Source organism: Dermacentor variabilis, chromosome 4 (assembly GCF_050947875.1).
Source record: "Dermacentor variabilis isolate Ectoservices chromosome 4, ASM5094787v1, whole genome shotgun sequence".
Taxonomy (NCBI): Eukaryota; Metazoa; Arthropoda; class Arachnida; order Ixodida; family Ixodidae; genus Dermacentor; species Dermacentor variabilis.
This window is the reverse complement of record NC_134571.1, coordinates 48,933,746-48,954,866: the sequence shown is the minus strand read 5'-3', so window position 1 is coordinate 48,954,866 and position 21,121 is coordinate 48,933,746. Positions and strand designations below refer to the sequence as shown.

The window sequence follows — 21,121 nt, the reverse complement described above, 5'->3', positions numbered from 1 at the left end:
TTGGACTTCTGTTTAATGCAAGCAAGTTACAAGATAAAAATGGCATGTCTGTACTCTGTGAACTGTTTTCTAAATTCAAATGTGGAATTAACCCTTTCCGTGTCACACTGTTATCCCTAATTCTGACCAAAAATCGCCGAATTTTTTTACAGAGGAATTCTTTATGGCAAGAAAAAAAATGCAAGCAATATTTTATGCATCTATATATAAAAAATCTCTGCAATTTAATGCAAAATAAAGCTTAATGGCGCTATACAAGAAAATGAAAATTGAAGAGTATTGCAGAAGTGAAAGAAAACTGTAGTATATCGTCCATGAGCTGAAATTTTTTACCAGAAACATGGACAAACCCTGCTTGTCCGTGGCATGGAGAGGGTTAAATAAGTGAGGGTTAAGATTTGCAATAAGGTTTATATTAATAAAGAAAAGGGAAATGAGAGTGGGAAAAAAAGACAACTGATGGCCTATGGGAGCCAAAAATACCATAAATTAATAATTGATGCATAAAATAATATGTATGCATAAAGCCATGTTGCCAATACTGTAAGCTTGCCACAACCATAACGTATTTTGCAGATACTACCTACACCAACGTTCAAGAAAATTAACTGTGCAGAGTAAGCCTGTGAGTTATGTACGAGTATTTGCTTTTAGGTGCGACTTCACAGCAATACAAACATCACTGGTGCTAAGCCACGGTAGGCTACAAAATGCAGCAGCACTCAAAATAATGGAACTGGTCATGCGACTTTTTCTGCATTTTTGCTTTACGTGGACACCTATATTTGGTTGCTTTTATAAAGAATTGGCAGTTGTCGCACATGGTCACTCACATAGGTTACACACACAAGTTTTCTGATTACATTTCAGAGGACTACAGGTTGGTTTGTATATTATAAGAATGCGTGGCTTGCACAAGCAAAAATACAGCTATTACTGCACAGGATTATATAGTAGCCAATCTTATGTGATAGCTGTACCACTAGCTTTGAACAATAACATTAAGAAAGGGATATCAACTAGCTTTTATTTTGCATGCAAGACACAGCCTTAAGGGGACCCTGAAACACTTTTCTAGCTAACTATATAATGACATCCCTATTAAATCCAATTACCATTAAAATGTTTTGTATACTTCAAGCACAAGTGAAGTTATACTTGGTTATCAGACCAATCAGCAGCTTTCTGTCTCCCTTCATTTCTACTAGCGCAATGGAAGTTACTGAGGAGAGAAAACGGCAAGGGGGCACAAAAGATTGATGCCCCACTGGCCTCAGCCATAGTTTAAACACGGGGCGGCTTGTGGCGGCCACGGTATCTACACTATGTGTTTCATATCGGAGGCCACATGCAGCAAACGCAGCAACGCAAAACTGTGCAAAGATGAAATGGCCTTTCTGCCTTTTTGAGATTGCAGCCATACAAATTTTTCCTTTGTTCAACTCAAATGAACAACTGCATCACTGAGAATGTTCTCGCAATCACAAAATCAGCCAATAGCTGTTGTGGGCTCCACTGCTTGCGATGACGCTGCATCACAACAATGGTGGAGGCGAGAGAAAGCAATTTTTCAGTGCTTCTGATACAAGATTGTAAGTTCCCTGCAGCATGCACTGCAGTAATATTTGGCTCACATGTTTACAGGTTTACAGGAGCCTTGTTAACACATCGGCAATGCTTTCTTACTGTGTTCAAAAAGTGTTTCAGGGCCCCTTTAAACTTGAAAAGTGAACGGAGACATCTTATTAACAAGGTGGCAAGACCAACTTAGCCTTACAAAGCTATAGACAAAGACATATACAGTAGAACCTTGTTCATACGTTTTGCAAAAAAAAACGCGAGAAAAAGACGTATTAAAGGGAAAACGTACGATCCGAAGTAACTAAACAAATTTGACAGACTCAACTATTGTTGACATCTACATAATGTGAAGTGTCGTGCGGATCGTTGCGGCACGAGACGACCACACGCATTGAGCTGGTGGTGCTCCGGCGGCCCGAGACGCGTTTTGTTGTTTTCCTATTGTGTGGTGTTTTAAGAGGGTGACGGGAAACCGAAACGAAATTGAGCTGGTGAGCGACGCCATATGCCACCGAAGCGAAACATGATGCCCGCATCGTGCCACCTGCAGCAGGGAAGAGCTGCGCGTTTGGATTATCGCCTGCATACTAAGAGCATGCAGTAAGCTACGAATGGCACTACGCACCACGTGCTGTAAGACAGATAGGTGAAGATACTTATCGCAATAGGTTTGGCGATAGATAGCAGTGAATGCGGCATGTGACGACCCGGGCGGAGATTTGCTGGTACTGGGATAAGAAACTGTGAGCGCCGTCATTTTCACGTGAGACGAGCAGCTATATGCTGTTCTCGATCGCTTACACCTTGCATCTTTCTTTGTTCACATGGGTTCTAGAGGCCAGAAATTGTATATGATCACAGTCTGCAGCAGGGAACAGTGACGCGTTTTGGTTATCACCTATTAAAAGCGTGCGCTATGCTTCCGATGGCACCACGCGCTGTGAAACAGATAGGTGAAGATGCTTATTGCAATAGGATTGGTTGTAACAGCTGTGAATGCCGCATGCGATGACCCTGGGGAAGATCTGCTGGTACCGAAATGAGAAAAAGAGTGCGCGCCAGTGTTTTCACGTGAGACGGACAGGTGAGCATTGCAGTGAAGCTGCTGTGACAGGCAAGTATATACTGTTCCCGATCACGCATGCCTCACGCATTTTCTGGGGGTCTAGCGGCTGGGAAATGTATCATACGATCACAGTTTGGCGACGTATTGAACGTCAGTGCCGAAAAATCATGTCTTCCGGGAATGTATGAACCAGTAAAATAATAGCATAACTCTACTGGGTCATTTTTTGTGTTCTCGATTGCGAACAGTGGCGCCGGGAAAACGTATGTACAGGATCGTACCAACGAGGTTCTACTGTATTTCAGTCTCTATGGCAGTTTCGTTTTTCAAAGAAATAAGATGTCTCATTTTGAGAAGTATCTTTCCAAAAATACACTATCTGCCCTTTTTATCCACGTCCTAATATTTCATGCGAGAAATGGAGATGCAACATTTTTGCAGAATGTTCGAAAAATTCTTCGGATACTAACTGAAGAGCACTACAAATGCAAAATTGCAAAAATAAAAAAACACCTTGTAAGCAGGATATGCGCTTATTCTCTCTCAACCAGTCCCTCGTCCTTACTGCACTTGTATCACCTTGTAAGTACGCAAAAAATGTTTAGCCACAGAGAATGTTGCATAATAGCAAAACTGAATTAGCAGATTGATATATCAACATCTGATATGTGCACGCTTTGTTTTGCCAGGCCATTATAGTAGTATGCAACAAAGCAGGTCAAACAATGAAAGGGCAGTGAGGCAATCAATGTTACCTGCATTAGAAAACCACACATCATCACACCCTGCATTTAAGATCGCTATTTCAGAAGAGCAGAACACTCATTACATAACTAGTCATTGTAAAAATGTCTCTTAAGTTTAATGTAGCCAGACTGCAACACACATAAGTTGAATTACATTACTTAGAGAGCAGAGGCAATAAGACCATCTGATGTCTGGCAAGACTTATGTACAAATATATGTTAAGCGGCTGCGTAAATTTAATAACAAAAATCTCCTGTGTGACAGGAGACAAAGTACTATTATTGGTAGCTGGCCAAACGAACTTACTTCGAGCCCTCGGCGTATCATTTTTTGGAATGGGAAATTTCTGAAACTGCTTGTGGTACTCCTTGAGCGATGCTGCTCCGTCAAGATTGATGCGTTCTTGAAAGCTCTGGTCACCAACCCTGCATAATTTAATTTGATGCACAGCCAAGTTAGAAACTTGAGCAGCAGCAAGGAACACTGGAACCAACAGGGTTATGCTGAAGGAACTCCAACGAAGAAGATACAGTAAAATCTCGTTAATTGGACCCTCGTTAATTTGGAAAATCGGATAATTCAGACTCATCCACTTATCCAGGAAGGTGTATGCATTATTTAATGGCGTCACACTCTCGTTAATTTGGATGTATTTAGCTGCACACCAGTTAATGCAGACAACCCTCGGAGTGCGGCAAGCGTGGAGCACCGCAAATGTGCAAGTCATAGAAGAGCAATGAAGGCCAACACTGAAACTTCACGTGCCACGGCAGGGCCGTAACACACAGCCTAGCAAGTGGTAGAAACTGTTTTCAGTGGCACATGTTGCGATTTCACATCATCGATTTCCCCACTCATCTTGAGGTGCACGTGTCCAGATTCTCGCCTGACTGGGAACTGGCATGCTATAACAAATCAGCGCATGCGCTTCTCCCGCGTGCATTGGTATGGCCAGAGCTTGGCTGGATGCGTAAAGCTATAAAAGCGAATGTTGATACAGGTGCGCATCGGTTATCGTCCAAAACGTCATACCATTTTTGTGGCCTGCCTGTTGGATGGTGTCAGCACATTTTAGCTGCAACGTCAAACTGCCCTAGTGCCTCCTGGTTAGCACTAGCGTCCAAATGGAACGAAGCAAGGCGGTCCGCATCACCAGTCATCAGCAGAAAACAACATGATGCGCAAGTGATACCGCAGCCCGCATGCTAGCATCAAATCTGCCATCTACAGCATGATAAATGGACAATCTGTTGCCGACTAGCTAACTGGCAAAAAAAAAAAAATGGGAGGTACGCACAGTAGCAAAAAAAGCATGTCTCGGTTGAAGACGCAGGTCTTGCATCGCAGCCGCAATGCAAAAGAAGCCATGAGGCCTTCACTACTCCGATCGGTAATCAGTCGCGAGATGATGAGCATTGTAACTTCCACACTCCTTTTGTGCAAAATAAAAACAGTATTTGCCGGTTCATTCGGCAAATAAAGTGTTGATGTTGCAAGCATTTGTTTATTGTTGTTTTGGTAACCTCAATAATTCACCATTTGATTAATTTGGACATCTTCTTTTTTGTTTTTTTGGTCCTGTGAAATTTGAATTAACGAGGTTTTAGTATATATAACAAAGAACGTTCACTGTACAAAATACACGTGACAAATGTGAAAACATGAACATACTGACATGGGACACATCTTGCCAAGCTAAAATGAAGAGACATTGTGCTGTTCAACAGGAGAAAAAAGAAATGACAGATCATAGGAGACAGCGACACAACTCAACGTAGAGCAAGTTCATGCGTACAACACCACAACAAAAGTGCTAGCTGCCCTGTTGCCATGTGAGGCACTTTCATACACTGCACTCAAAGATGATCACATGATTAATGACGAAATATATGCTTGTAACCTTGTTCAGTCACAAGCACAGACATTTCTGCCACACTGAAAGCTACAGCGAACCTTGGCCCAAATTTTTTTTTCATCCCACTTAAAAATGCTGCACGTGACTAAGTACTGCGAGTTACAGTTTGCCTCTATGCATGACAACAGTAATTATGCTGTGATTTATGTAGAGTATAAGCAAACAGCACCAACAAAAGCAGAACGTAGTTTCAAGTTAAATTCAGCAAGCATTAGCACAGATTGGCAAGATTCTTTCTAGACTACTCCGCTACAGCAAAACTCTGAAGTTTTAGGAAGAATATGATAAGTAAAAGGCTTTAGTCCGACTTGTTCCATTTGACCTGTCAATAAATGTCCCTGCTCACTACACAATCACAATGTGCTATTAAGGCACTACAGCAGACTTCCAGATTTCTGTTAAGATAAATTATCTGTTAGAGTACACTGTTATGTTTCCAAGGAGATTAAGTGCCTTTTTATTGAGCTAAACATCTGATAAGAGACGTACACCTAAGGTCTCAAGCTGCCATATCAGTGATACACCTTCACTTTACACACAGTACCAGAAACACCTTGTTTGTGTTCTCATAGACAAGCTTAAACAACAGAAGACTGCAGTGTGCTCTGTAATTTAACAGAAATTACTTTCACATTTATGCTAGACTTACTTTTCAGCCAGTGTAGCTTGCTCATTAATGCCAACGTTGAAGAATACTGGGACGACACTGAACTGGAAGCGGCCCCTGTGCGGCACTTTGGCCATCACAGTCTCTGGTGTTGGGATCAGCACTGACAGGAAGACACTAAAGCACAAGATTAAATTGCTGTTGTAACACACACAGGTGGACAATAATGTCTGCATGCAATACAAACCAAGCATACTACCTTGTGCCCTTTAAAGGGACACTAAAGAGAAAAATGCTTTGTTCTTTATTGGTATACTACTCTTTTGCAATATCAAAACCACCACTCTTATTATGATAAGGCACTTGGTGGTAAGCCAGAAAAAGCGCAATAACAAAATACAGATGGCGACGCCTCCTTAACGTTTCCGCACGAACTTGCCATGGCGTCATGGATTTCTACAGCATATTCTAGGCCTAGTTAATTCTTCAGCCGTAAAAGTAGACTACATCATGTTCTAAAGCAGTTGAAGATTCAACATGGTGTGTTTCTGGAACTTTTGCTGAGCCAAAGCGGCCTAAACATGAAAAAAAAATACTGTGATGTACCAGCATTGGGGATTCCGTGCAAAACTGAAAAACTTACACTTTCCCCTTCATTTTCTCTTGTAATAATCAACCTATTATATTCTAAAATTAATGACAACAGAGTTTTCAATGAACAGTTTATCTATCTAAACAGGCATGACCAAAATTTCGAAATATAGCGCAACTGGACGGCACAACAGAAAGGAAGACGAACACAGGCGCATGTGCCTGTGTTTGTTCCTTTCTGTTGTGCCGTCCTGTTGCGCAATATTTCAAGATGGTTCTTATGTCAAAATACCAGCTAATCCAGCATTCAACTCTTTTAAACTATCTAAACAGATTTAGTGTTTTGCTTTAGTGTCCCTTTAAGTACACATAAAAGTACAGTTGGTAACTACAGCTGGACCCTGCAACATCTGGCAACAAAAACTGCTCCCTACAACTACAACCTGCAACTAAAACTGCACCATGCAACTACGTACAATTACAATTGCAATTACAGGCGCTTCCTCCCAAATGTGACTGGCCACTACAGCTCCTTACTCTTGGAATTATAATGGCTCCCTGCAACTACAACTGCGTCCTGAAATTACAGCAACTTGCAACTACAACTGCTCCCTGTAACTACAACTGACTTGCACCTATACCCATGAGGGGGTATTATGTCGATGTATATCAAGTGGACATGTCCATTTCGGTACAGCCGGTTTCCTTCTTGCTGGCCTAGCTCCAGACAATCAGTGTCGGCTGAGACGGACAGTCCACTAGGTGGACACTTACAGAATACCCCCCTGCTCTCTGCAACTACAACTAGCATCTAAAGCTGCTCCCTGCAACTACGACATGCAACTACTGTACAACTGTACTTTGCATTTCAACTTCTCAGTACTGTACATGTTCACTGACTGATGCATTATTTCTCCATAACTTTTAGCCAATAAGAAGGAATGTAAAATAAAGTGCAAACAAGACTCAATGTCATGGGCACTCCACTGCAACAGATCAAAACATGCAAAATAGAAGAACACACCGGCTTCCTTCAACGCGTGGCTTCGGGCTGCAGACATTGGTAGCTGGTTCAAGCCAAAAAGCAACACGTCGAAGGTCATCTATGGCTACAATCATGTCTTCAAGCATGGCTAGCTCATCTCCATGACAACTGAGGAGGCCGGTGAACTGGGCCAGCACTCCAAACGTGGTTAGGCAGTGCACAAATAGAGGATCTGCCTGTTGGCACCATAGTTTGGACATGAGGCCGGCCACTAGAGACGTTAGCTGAAACAGCCACAGAGAAAGGCAACAACTTAGACTGAGTTCATGCGCACTAGGTTGCTGCCTTACAAAAATTATTCGTACCCTCCGAGCTACATTCGAAGATGGGAGAATGTATTTTACATTTACATACTTCTGCTAACTAGAAACATTATTAAATTAAGTGTCACAGAAGTGAAGCAAATTCGTACTTCTCCGTGTAAGCTTTTCCCAAGAAAGAAAGCAAACATTGCTCCCTTTCAAAGGAGGTAGAAACTAGAAGGAACGTCACTAAGGCTCAATTAAGATTCAAGTAAGGTACGATTTGCTATTAGCTCATTAAATTCTATGGCCGCTTCTTGCGAGGTCTTTAGAGAACAGCCCATATTTGAAGTTGCCACTATGACACAGCTGTAATAAAGAAAACTCTGCATATGCGAGCCACGAACATCCGCAGTTCATTTTCCAAAAAACACAGCTAAAGATGATAGCAACCACAAATCTTATGACACACACATTAAGCTGAAAACTTGCTTGTCTGTTGACAAGTGGCCACACTGCATATAAGGGGAACATAAGCAGCCACAAGTGACAATGGATACCATATTTGCACAGATAGTATCATGCAAGTTTCTTTTGTGTCATTCCTAACCTAATGTGGAAATTCCACTATTAAGAAATGTGTTGCAAGTTAAATGTAAGATTTATTATAATGTATACACTTTGCTTGACCACCAAGTGTGTCAGAAATGAACAAAAGTCAACTCTAAACCATGTGCAATCACCTTTGTGTGGGTTTCACTGCAAAACCCCATTGCCAAGCGGAGCAGCACAGGTGTGTTTGAAGGGTAAGAGAGCTTGCTCATTACACTAGGTCAAGCACAGATAGCAAGCAGCGAGGAGCTACTAAATTTAAATTATGAATAAAATGTAGGAAATACTCAAAGGTATGCATATTGCAGGCATGTGCACACTTTATTTGGAATTTTTAAAAGCCCATGAATGTGGCTGTTGTATGCAGTCTCAAGCTACATTATAATTGTGATGTGTTTTCTATCCTTCTCTTCAACTTTTACTGGTGGCAGCAAATAACTAGAGAAAAGAAAGGTAAGGTCGAAGTTGCAACCGCATATAGTGACGAGGGAAAAGTGTAGAAAGAGTGGCAGAGGACGCACTGGACAACTTGCAGTATTTGTCGCTTGCAGTATTGTGCACAACAGGCCCACGCACAGCGGCTGTCGGTACTGTCTGGCGAGAACTACAGTATATAGCCTGGCACATTGTTAGTGTCCAGTGGTTTATGAGAAAGTGTTAAGGTTGCTAGTGCCACTCCGTCAGCCTAAGGATGCTTCTGCTGAGTCGAGCTGTTAGTCTGGATGAATGTTTCCTGACCAATGACGTTGAGTTCATCTTCCATCAGACAAAGAAGAATGATGATCTAACCCTTACTAATGGGCAACAGTTATAGGGCAGAAAAATGTCAGCTCAATATTGATGTCCAACACATACCACTACAGGCACGTTTTGGCCGATTCTTTGTCAGATAAGTCCCGCGCTGTTACAAGTAGATTTTGTCACAGCTGACGCAATGACACCTCCAAGTTTCTCTCAGAGCTCCAGTAATGTGTTCATGACCGCATTCAATATGTGCAACTATGGCAGTACAGAAATTACATACACCAGCAGCTTACAATATCTACAAGTAACACCGAGAGCTCTAAATTTCTCTCTGAAGACACTCACCGCATGGGAGAAGCAGATATCCCGTCTCTGGCGAACAGTATAGCTCAGAGATGCTGATGGTGGCGGTTCCTGGTAGAGCGGGAAAGAAAGAAAATGAGTCCGCTTTAGCAACCCACAGGGACTCTATGCCCACTTACCATAAATGTGACCATGGCAGCACATTAGGAGTGTGCAAATATTTGAAATTTCACATATAAATCTTACACTTTGTTTCAAACCAAAGCAAAATTCAATTCAACAATTAGATATTTGATACAATATATGGGGTTACTATGATTATTGGATGCTGTCTGCCCTTGAGAGAGTATGTGCTGGTCACTCGAAATACCTACGACAAGCCAACCAATAAATAGGGTGACTTGTAACATTTTGCTCAATTACTAGCAATCAAGCTTCACAAACCTGCAAATAGTGTTGGTGTATTCAAGGAAATTCGTCAGATAATTTTGACTGCATATTAAGAAAAGCTTAGCAGGGGGTTAGATTTGCGTTAAAAGGCATCAAGTTGTTGAACAAAGAAGTGGGTTTGAAAGTTTAAAGTTCTTAAAAACACACAGATCACTGTAATAGCCATCGCTGGCGACAACAGTCCTTTCAGCACAATTGCATGCCACATGGTTCAAATGCAAACGGTACCTTGAGTGAAAGCAATGCATAAGTGAATCGGGCCACTTTCTGGAGGCATGCCATAGATTGACGCAGCTTCCGCACACTCGGCGCCAGTTCGGCTTGCCAGGGTGACAAGTCACCTGGTGTGCTGCATGGGGTCAAGGGGTCAAGTAGCTCATCATCGTCTGCATGCTGATCATCATCTGCATGCGCCAGATGCTGCACCCTCCCCACCATGCACATGATGCTGGCCCGGATATTTAGGTGAGTCAGGTCCTGAAAGAGAGTGCACTCAAGCCTTGATATAACAAAACCTAATTTATAAAATATTAAATTTAACAAAGTGCTCACATTTCCATGAAACACATTCATAGAGCCTAATGTGTTAAAAATCTTGAAACAACAAATGAACTTGACTACGCGTCCAAATTACACAGTTCTAAGAAAAAAAAGAATGTTCAAAAAAATCTGTCACAACAAACCTGTTATGTTCAAAATGCCTGGACATCTGTTCACATATTGCAACAGTACCACATCAGATTGTGGTGGGCAGTTTTCATCTTGGAAAACTGTCCATTGCAGTGTTTCAAATTTGCAAGCGCAATGTCAGTATATGCAAGCCCAAATTCTTCAGTTAAACAAAGCCAATGCCGGAAAAAATTATAAAAAGTATTATAAATTTATTTCATGCCCTACAGCTCCGGTCATCTCTCTGCACCATTTGCCATGGGTGGAAACAGTGGCGCCCTCTTACAGCACAGATTTCAAAGATGTTTGGTTGTTATAGAAACCACATTCTTTCTCTTGCTCCCCGAATTCATTGTGTTTGTTTATGTTGTTAAAAAAAAGTTCATCATCATCATCCACAACTATCGAAATGATGCAGGTAACTTATTCCCTGTTTGCATTATATGCAAGTTTCCTCTTATTTTTCTTATTTTTTTTGTATAATGATTGTCTCTTATATTACACTTGCGGTTGTATAATACACAATTTTTTGACAATATGTAACATGCATTCATTTGCAGAATGACACTCACAAGAGGCTCAAACTCTTCCGAAAGGCCAGAAAAACGACTCTCTTCAGTTGAGTACATAGAGTCTGATTTATGCAGCTGAAGCATGGGGCGAACCTGAGCTCCACACACATTTCCATTAACCGACACTGCATCATTGGGTGCCTCATCTCCAGAGGACTCGTCAGATGGGGAACCTGTGAGAAAATGAATTTATAAGCACGAAATTACAGTATCATCACATCTTTGACATGTAAACATAAGAGATAATTTCTTACGCAAGAGAGATAACTTCTTTGAAAAAAGTTACGTATCTCAATATAGGAGCTATACCATGGCCCTTTTCGTAGAACTATCCATATCATTGTAGGTAGAGTATGCAGAGTACATTCAAACAGAGAGATGCAACCACACATTCATTTTACAGATTTGTTTTCACTGTGCAAATCATCTCTCAGACTAATCGGTTTGTTGTGTCATTGAGGCTGTACCTGTGCTTGATCAGGAAACAACACCTCAATACATTGTAGGTATTGCGAAATCAGTTCTGCTGAAGCCCACAAGGTGGAGGAAGGTTAATGATTATGCCTTCTGCCTTCTTTAAAATGAGGTGCCACTGTATGGTAATCAAACTTGTGACCTAATGCTCGAAAGCAAAATGTCATAACCACTAAGTGACCACAGCAAATGGTGTGCCAATAGTCAAGTCAATCACACGTCGACAAGGTTTATCAGTCTTTAACACCCGTTTCTTCATGGCATACTTCGACGATGCCTTACATCTTGTGGCAATGTTTACATATGGTGGTGATGAGTACTGGGCAACAGGCAGGCTACTCTGCCACCTGTGCAATGAGTTGACATGCCATGCTGGCATTGCATCATGTGCGCTGTTTCTCCACCTGTTTAGTACTGCAGGTTGCGTAATTTAATGTTTCGGAGATCCGTTGAAGTCAGAGGCAGACGAAGCATTCACTTCCTGCTGCCAGATTTTTTCATGGTAGCATCGTTCCACTGTGGGCAACCTTATCAGCCATGGGGGCAGAGTGGACATGAAAGCATAGCTGGCTTCGCTTCGTACTGCCGATGTGAAGATATTGTTGCCATGGCATGAAACCGTATCTTTCGTCACAGACTCATAAATTTCACTAAATAAATGTTTCTTCTCATTCAAAATTGCTTTTTCCGATTGCCCAATAGTTAAGAAAATTTTTGTCTGCCTTCTTTTGCTTACCAGATGAGCATGGTGGTGCAGGAAACTCTCGTGGTAAGGATGCTGACTTGAGCCGTGCCATTGGTGGAGGCCGTTGGGCACGCTTTGGAGAGGTCTTACCAGCACCGGAAATGTCATTGCTTGGCTGGATAAGACGAGCCCCTTCCCAAATAGTCAGGGCTTCATCAACTAATGTTGGGTTGCAAAGTGTCGTCAATTGCTTGGCCTGAGTGGGAAAACAGCAGTGAAAAGCATAAAGGCATCACCTGGGGTGAACGAACTACAGACAGTAGACAGTAACAGGAGTTGTCAAGCCAAATTAAGACCATGCTTTCAAAACATCCAAGGCCAAAGATTGAAAGAGATAACTCAGCGCTTTATAATATAGCACATTTGTGATATTACTTTCCAATTAGTCGAATGATATAGCAGCAGCTAGAAGCCAGTAGCGCCGTGTTTTCATCCTTTTGTTTCTTTTGTCCAAATTCTACCTTCCCAGTGTTAGTTTAGTCAAGCCAAACCAACTAGCTTAGACCTGCACCTTGCTTTCTTGCATTTTAACAATTACTTCCATGGCAACTAGGACCTGTCCCTTGCTAACACACAAGAACAAATGGTCTATTAGAATATGATGTCTTGGGATATTAAGTGTCCCCAAATTTGAATGCACTATGACAATCTGTGAAATTTTGCTGTAGTCACTAGTTCAGCTTGTTTCAGCATGTCTTGCCTGCATTCTAATGCATGAAAGATGAATGCTGAACCAGGCCCTGGAGCTGCTGTTTTAAAAAACATGCTACAGGCATTATTTTGCTATGCTTTTGCCATATTTTAGCAATTTCACTGTGCAAAGCTTCATGAGTAACAGGCGAGAAGTCAGAACAAGCCATACCGAGATCCAATTGGTAGATCATCACAGCATGCTAAGCATTTTAATATGTTTCCGCTCTCAGTCCTGGTTTTGGACTACAAAAGCTTACTGTTCACTCTGTTCCAAAATTTTTTTAACTGAAGTTTCACTCAAAAATCTGTGGGCATGCATTCAAGTTATTTTCTCACATGCTTTTCCACGCTTTTGAGAAATGTAGACAAGTTTTGTGACCAAGCAAGTGCTAGCTATGCCTCTGCTCCATATCTTAATGCATTAGCATGAAAGACTTTGGACCAGGTGAATCTTATTGCAGTAACATGAAATAATTTAGGCGAGACAAATCTTTATATAGTGGTATGAAAGTCTCTGGGTAATACAAATCTTAATGCAGTAGCATGAAAGACTGGGCAAGACAAATTTTAATGCAGCAGCAAGAAAGAGCTTGAGTCAGATGAGAATATGCAAAAAGCATCCACTGACAGTCAATGCATTTCACCTGTACCTTTGTGCAGCAGCAACCAATTCAGAACATACAATGTACAATGACAGACCTTGTCACTAATCTTGGTAGCTGCAGCCTCCATGCCTGTGATATCCTTGAGGTCGGCCAGCTGCATGAGTTGCTGGACGTCTGCTTCAATGTCTTCCCTGATATGTTCGATGCTGAGCACCGCCTGAGCAGCTGTTGATAGCCGGTCAGGACCCAGTATGGACGGCTGGCCCTCCCGCCTGAACAGCAAATGAAAGTGACTGCCCTTTCTGCAAATTAAGCAAACCTTCTCAAATATTAGAATGAAGCCAATATGAAGGCTACAAACACCATATTCACGGGAGTTGATGACAGTTTCCAATAAATCAAGAGAGAATAGACAAGATCACATCATACAAAATACATTTTTTTTTTCATTGCTGCTTCAAACTACATCACTAGTGAAACTTACAATGATTATCTTCATTAATTTCCCCACTTTACACTATAAGTAATTTCGTGCCACAGAACACAAACTTAATGGGAAGCCTTGGTTCATTATACCTATAATAGGTACTCCTTACTCATCCCTTTCCATTGTGTAATCTGACACAATATGCAGGCTACCATTTGAGAATAAAATTTGTCACAGACAGTATCTGCAACAAAGCCACCAAGCAAAAGTAAAACCCCTAATGGAGTACTAAGGGCAAACATCAGGCGAAATAAAGCAATGAATTAGAGTAAGAAATTTCAATGCATCATTTTTGACAAGAATGGAGTGTAAGAGTGGGGTTGAAGATTAATATGCAGAAGACAAAGATAATGATGAATAGCCGGGCAAAGGAACAAGAGTTCAGGATCGCCAGTCAGCCTCTGGAGTCTGTGAAGGAGTATGTTTACCTAGGTCAATTAATCACAGGGAACCCTGATCATAAGAAGGAAATTCACAGAAGAATAAAAGTGGGTTGGATCGCATATGGCAGACATTGTCAGCTCCTGATTGGAAGCTTGCCATTATCATTGAAAAGGAAGGTGTACAATCAGTGCATTCTACCAGTGCTGACATATGGGGCAGAGACTTGGAGACTGACAAAGAAGCTTGAGAACAAGTTAAGGACTGCGCAAAGAGCGATGGAATGAAGATTGCTAAGCATAACGTTACGATACAGAAAGAGAGCGGTTTGGATCAGAGAGCAAATGGGTATAGACAATATTCTAATTGACATCAAGAGAAAAAAATGGAGCTGGGCAGGTCCTGTAATCCACAGGTTAGAGATCTGTTGGACCATTAGCGTTACAAAATGGGCACCAAGGGAAGGGAAACACAGTCGAGGACAGCAAAAGACTAGGTGGAGCGATGAAGTTAGGAAATTCGCGGGCGCCAGTTGGAATCCGTTGGCGCAGGACAGGGGTAATTGGAGATTGCAGGGAGAGGCCTTCGTCCTGCAGTGGACATAAAACAGGCTGATGATTATTATTATGAGGAGGAGGAGGAGGAGGAGCTCTCATAACTGAAAAAGTGACATAGGTGCAGGAAGGGATTGGTACTGTTACTGTGAAAATGCCATACCAGCTCCTGATAATATCTGTCTCATTAATAAATCAAAAGCACTCGTCAAACTCAGACTAGCCCAACAGAGCAAGTTTTATCCTTCTTTTTTTTACATCACTTCAATTAGGCAAAGTTCAATGATGCACTTGCTTACTTTAATCTTTAAAGAAAACTCATTAGTAACTGACAAAAGCAGTTTTCTTAAAACAAACATCATTATTGCCATTGCAGTCATAGTTCACACACATGCAACAGTCACTTAGTATACTGACAAAGGAATGATGATGCCAAGGGCACATTAAAGGCTTGTTAAAGAACACAAAAGCATAACTCACTGCAGCAAGGGGTAGGCATTCTTGAGCTGATTGAGAAGTCTATGGAGGCCACCATGAGAGAACTTTTGAGCATACGCAGTGAATGCCCCCACTGTGACCACATCATAAACGCATTCTGTAAAAGACAAAACACATGATGGAAGAGTTTACGCTGAGAAAAACTACACTTGCACTTAGAAAAACTCCAGACATTCTGAATCACATGCCTCCAAGAGTTACTATGTTGATTTCAATTTACTCTGATACTTCAAGTTATTGGTCCCCCATTCCCCTTGCGAATGCAATTCCTCAGGAACAGAAAAGTGGGCAACGTCCTAGTAAAACCATAAAACAGTTGCATGACAAGTGTAGAAAATTGGCAAGAGTTTATTAGCACCGCATGCTTACTGCATGTAAATACTAACTCATTAAATTGTGTAGTTTAATGTCGCGAAACTGGCACAACAGGTTGAGTAAAGGTGCAGTGGAGGGCTCCAGATTAACTTTTGCTAGCTGAGGTTGCTAACTGAGGTAAATTGAAGTGAACAAGCATTTATGCATTTCACCCCATCATAACATGGTGAATCAAAGCCGCAACCTTTTGTTCAACTAGACAGCACCATAGCCACGAAGTCACCGTGGTAGGTACCTACTATTAGCAAACATACACTTTCACAAAGGATAATAAAATGCTAAAATTGAAACAACAGCCGTGGATATCGCAAGATGATTCTTAAATGCACCTTTGCTGCGGAACTTTTTCATGGGCGGGCAATGTCTTAGGTTAATATGGTTATTGTTTGAGGGAAAAGATTTGTAACAACTGGTTCATTTTTTCACATTCTAAGAAAATCCACAAAGATGGGACTCACTTTTGTGGCTAGTCGTGTTGTGAACCCAAAGCCTCTGCAGGTGCATGTTGACAGGGGCAAACTCAAGCGAGACCAGCCCTTTGGATACGGACGGTTTGAAGTAGGCCCCCCGCTGCTTGGCTAGGTTTTCCAGGGCCTCTGAATACGTGTTGATCCGCATCAGGTGTCTCTCTATGGCTAAAAGCTGCTTGGCCTGCCACTCCGGACTCAGCTGCAAGGCAAGAGTAGACGTAGCAAACGTGCGCCACTACTTTGAACATTTAAAGGGACCCTAAAGAGCAATGTTAAATCAACCTGAAATAGTAAAGTACTCTGAAGATTCTCTTTTTATTTATGGGTTGGATAAGTGTTGATTACTAGCACAAAAAAAATAAAGACCAATGTTTTCCTTTTTAGATCTGGCAGCGTACAAATCGCACTGCCATTACATCGGTGTTACATCATCATATATTTAAAATTATTTTCGAGTGTTTGGGTCATTTCTATGCGGAGGAAGTTCTAGTGAACTGGAGTGTTTGGTTCCTCCGGAATGCAATGTAGTACTTTTCAATCGACACAATGTTAAATAACCTTGACCAGCTGCTGCCAAAATCCATGACATCATGAGCAGCTGGTGTAAGGCTTTCAAGGAGGCATCACCACTTGTTTTTCCCTATGCACCTTCCCTGGCTTACCACCTCTCCACATGTGGTAAGACAAGATGTTTTCAGTGTCCTCAGAAGTGCAACTTATGAATCTAGCTTAACTTAGTAGTATTACACTTTAGTGTCCCTATAACTGCCAAGTTTTTTTCTGTAAATGTGCAAGAAATCATTTAACATCTTTTTTATACCAATTTATTTTTCATGTAACATTCTCATTCAAGAAAGACATTAACTTTATGGTTTATCCCAGGTGTTCAATGTAATACTGGGTAAGGCGTCTCTACACTCGTGGCATAATCTCTACACCTATGGCAGCAAAACAAATGTAAACTACAAAACCATGTGCTTGAGCGCCCCAAGCCAGCAGTTATCAGAGTAAAGATCTGGCACAAATGGCTAGTAACCACAGAGAAAACCAAGGAAAAGTGTGTCATGAATGAGTAGGAATCGTCCTTGGCAATATTGGTATACTTACTGGGAGGGCAAGTACAGCTCGGGCTTGAAGGTTACAGAATAGATGTCCAACAAAAATATTACAAGGCTCCACACGTTACAGTGTGTAACGTGTGTTTGCAAGTATTGTACCACTAGGCTAAATGCTGGACGCACTCTTGTGACATAAGAATTCCAAGACGCTCAGATAGTTATTAAACAGCAGTATTTCGAAGTATATGTTTAGTTATGCACCAAACACATCGCCCACTGCTAAGGAATCTCAGCCACCATGGCAATCCCTCCCCGCATTCACCTCGACGTCCTCGCGTCCATTTGGGCTCAAGATGCACAGCCCGATACACTACCCACTGCTCGGCCGCACAATGAGCTCTTGCCACATCGGTTGCGCGGCAACATTGGTTGACGACATCAGCGTTGGTAACAATCTCCTTGGTTTGAGCCATTCAGACAATTGCATCCCATTGCTTCCAACACTGCTGCAGCATCCGCCTGTGGCCAGGTTGTAAATGTTTTCTGCTTTATTGTGCAGATTTTGCCTCTCTTCTGCGCGTGGTCATGCGCTGTTTCTACGGCGCCAACGAATGGGACAACGTCAACGAGCCATTTTATCGCCATTCCCGCTGTTGAGTCCTCTGCTCCAGCCATAACTGCTTGGAAGCTGCCGTTTCATCTCTTGGATCAGCCGGTGCAATCGTCGACATCAGCACTCGCTGCTGATTTAAATGCCCGGCCGTTGTCTGTCCCCTTCAGTGGCCAGGAAAGAGTGGAAGCCATGGGACTGGTTGTGAATTTTTTCTGCTTCATTGTGCAGGTTGGTAACCGCCCGTCTTTGAACTCAAAGAGTTCCATTAATATATGCCTGCTGCTCTTTCCTGGCCCAAGTGTTGTCTAGGAAAATGTTTTTGAGTGAATTCATGTCCTTAAGTTATTGTTGTCCGGGGATGTCAAACTAAACCCAGGTCCAGATGAGAAGGTGCTAGCAGCTATTTCCAGCCTTTCTGCTAAAGTTGACTCCTGTCACGTGGAGCTTTTTGGTGTACTAAACCAAGCTCAAACCAATCAAGCTTTATAAGAACAGAAAGTAATTGATCTTTCTACCAGGCTAGCCACAGTTGAGTCGATGGTAGAGTAATTGAATTCAGGCCACCATGTTCCTGACCTTCCGCAAATATTAAGTACAGCCGTAAGAAGCGAGACAGATGCACTTAATTCCCGACTTGACAAGTTGAAAGACAGGTCACATCGAGATTATTTGATCTTCTACGGGATTGCTGACAGTGCTTCTGAAAAATGGGCACAGAGTGAAAAAATAATCAGAGACATTATATCTCAAAAGCTTGACGTTTACCTATCAGATGAAGCAATACAAAGCACCCACAGGCTTGGCTCCTATGTTTCAAATAAGTGCCAACCTATTACTGTTAAGTTTACATTGTTGAAGGCAAAAGATAACATTTTTTCTCAGAAGTTTCAGTCTTCAAAGGTTTCCGTTAGCGAAGACTTTTCGAGGGCAATTCTAAATGCCCGAAAAAGAGTGATTTGTTGAAAACTCTGGACGGCCATTCTAGCTATGCAAAAACAAATGATAACAATATTAAGAAAATTAACAATATTAACGCATAACAATATTAACAAAATTGCATGTGTGTATTGCCATGTTATTGACCGTATGTGTGAACTTGACATTTGCAAGGCGTGCAACACCATTAACACTGATAATGCTTCCTGCGTCCCTGCCTCAAATGCCGGCAGCTCACGCTCACTATCAATGCTAGCACGAACGCACCCATCCAGTTAGCTGTCTCTTTTATATTCCAATGTACGTAGTCTGCGTAACAAACGCGATGGTTTATCTTCAATAATTTGCATATGTTCTGCAGATGTTGTACTACTAACTGAAACGTGGCTTTTCTCAGCAATCACCAACCAAGAAATACTGCCCTGCGAATCAGAGTACAAATTTTATCGTTTTGACTGTACTGGTGGTCCAGGCGGTAGTGTATTGATAGCTATCCAGGATACCGTTGTTTCTAATGTTGTTATGGCTGACAGTAATTTAGAATTTATTAGTGCATGCATATTTACAGGGCATAAAAGGTTTATCTTCAGCGTATGTTACAGACCGCCAATGTCTTCTACCACATTTTGTCACAAATTACATGATGTCCTAAATAAGCTAACTGTGCAATTTCCTAAGTGCCCTTTATTTCTTTTCGGAGACATTAATTTACCTCCTATTATTGGGCTACTGATCCGCCAAGCCTCGCGGCAAACTCGATGGAATGTTTGTCATTTTTAGATATCTGTCTGGATTTCAACCTTAAGCAACCTGTCCTTCCGCCTACCCATTGCTCATTCTGCTAATGTACTAGATTTGCTGCTTACGGCAACTCCAGAACTCATTTCGCCCCTAGTTTCTTTGTGTGGCCTAAGCGATCATTGCTTTATCGACTGCAGTATTCAGGCCCGCACGCCGCACAAGAAGCAGGCCAAATCTATTAAAAATTATAAAAACCCGAATTTCTCTGCCATAAATAACAAACTTGCAGAATTCATTACTGACTTCATGCCGAGCTTTCAGTGGCACCATTCAAGAAAATTTGTCTCTCTTTAAAGAAAAAGTTGCCTACTTGATCAATTTCTACATTCCTAAAAAATGCATTGTTTCTTCTTCCAAACCTCCTTGGTTTAACGCCTATCTGAAGCGCCTGTTAAACAAAAAGAAATGAATATTCCGCCGAGTGAAAGTAGCGATGACGCCTAAACGATAGAGTAGCGATGATGCCTAAAGCGTACAAGTGCGCGGATCGCAGATACAAAAATGCCATTGTGCAGGCAAAAGACACATTCCACAATTGTATCTTGCCCACTCTGCTTAAAGATAACCCTTGGCAGCTTTGTAATGTAGTTCATGGCAGCAAATCTAACATGATTCAGTAGCTTGATAGCAATGGTGATGCTGTTCCTACTGGTGACTGCTGCAATGTGCTAAATGATGTTTTTGTTTCTTGCTTTTATGGCATAACAGCCTTTTCTATGCCAACAATTGCTGACTCCGTTTTTTTTTTCCCAATGGATTTCATCTCTGTAGCTTCAGCTGGCGTGTGCCATCTGATAGAAAACATTAAGTAGTCTAGCTCTGCAGGTAATGACAACATACATTTGTGTTTGGTGAAAGACGTGCACAATAACTTGCCACTATCATAAAAGATCAGGCTGTTACAAGCAGGCTAAAGAAAAAAGATGTGCAAGCACAGATCTTAAATATACGAGTTCCTTGGCTTACTGAACGCTTCTAAATCACTATCGTTGACCCCTAGACAAGCTGCAGAAATAACAGTGATCTTTGGTGAAGCAATTCCATGGACGTACCTCTCTTAGATGAGTGACAGTGTCCATCAGCTGCTTTTCTTCATTTATCCACAGATTTCTGGTTTGATACAGGGAGACAACAAAGAAAGCTGAACAATATAACATTGTGACTCAATGGTAAAATAAACTGAGTATAACTGGCAACTCAAGAGAATGCATTTTTTGTTACAGCGCTGTGCTTAACTGAAATAAAGTTAGCCAAATAAGAACCCTCCTTGAAAGTATTAAGTAGGTT

The 21,121-nt window shown here is 41.7% G+C and overlaps 1 protein-coding gene across 2 annotated transcripts in view; it reads right to left on the bottom strand.

The window, feature by feature from the left end:
- The window catches only part of LOC142579087 (inositol polyphosphate-4-phosphatase type I A-like), a 57,713-nt gene that overhangs the window by 16,933 nt on the left and 19,659 nt on the right, over positions 1 to 21,121 (bottom strand). For both annotated transcript variants that reach the window (XM_075688943.1, XM_075688944.1), the window contains exons 12-22: positions 20,887 to 20,944; positions 16,415 to 16,625; positions 15,564 to 15,678; positions 13,756 to 13,933; positions 12,355 to 12,559; positions 11,145 to 11,317; positions 10,132 to 10,380; positions 9,496 to 9,564; positions 7,532 to 7,776; positions 5,959 to 6,093; positions 3,701 to 3,819 (exon numbers count right to left, since the gene is read on the bottom strand). In XM_075688943.1, the coding sequence (XP_075545058.1) occupies positions 3,701 to 3,819; positions 5,959 to 6,093; positions 7,532 to 7,776; positions 9,496 to 9,564; positions 10,132 to 10,380; positions 11,145 to 11,317; positions 12,355 to 12,559; positions 13,756 to 13,933; positions 15,564 to 15,678; positions 16,415 to 16,625; positions 20,887 to 20,944 (1,757 nt within the window). The remainder of the gene's footprint in view (positions 1 to 3,700; positions 3,820 to 5,958; positions 6,094 to 7,531; positions 7,777 to 9,495; positions 9,565 to 10,131; positions 10,381 to 11,144; positions 11,318 to 12,354; positions 12,560 to 13,755; positions 13,934 to 15,563; positions 15,679 to 16,414; positions 16,626 to 20,886; positions 20,945 to 21,121) is intronic.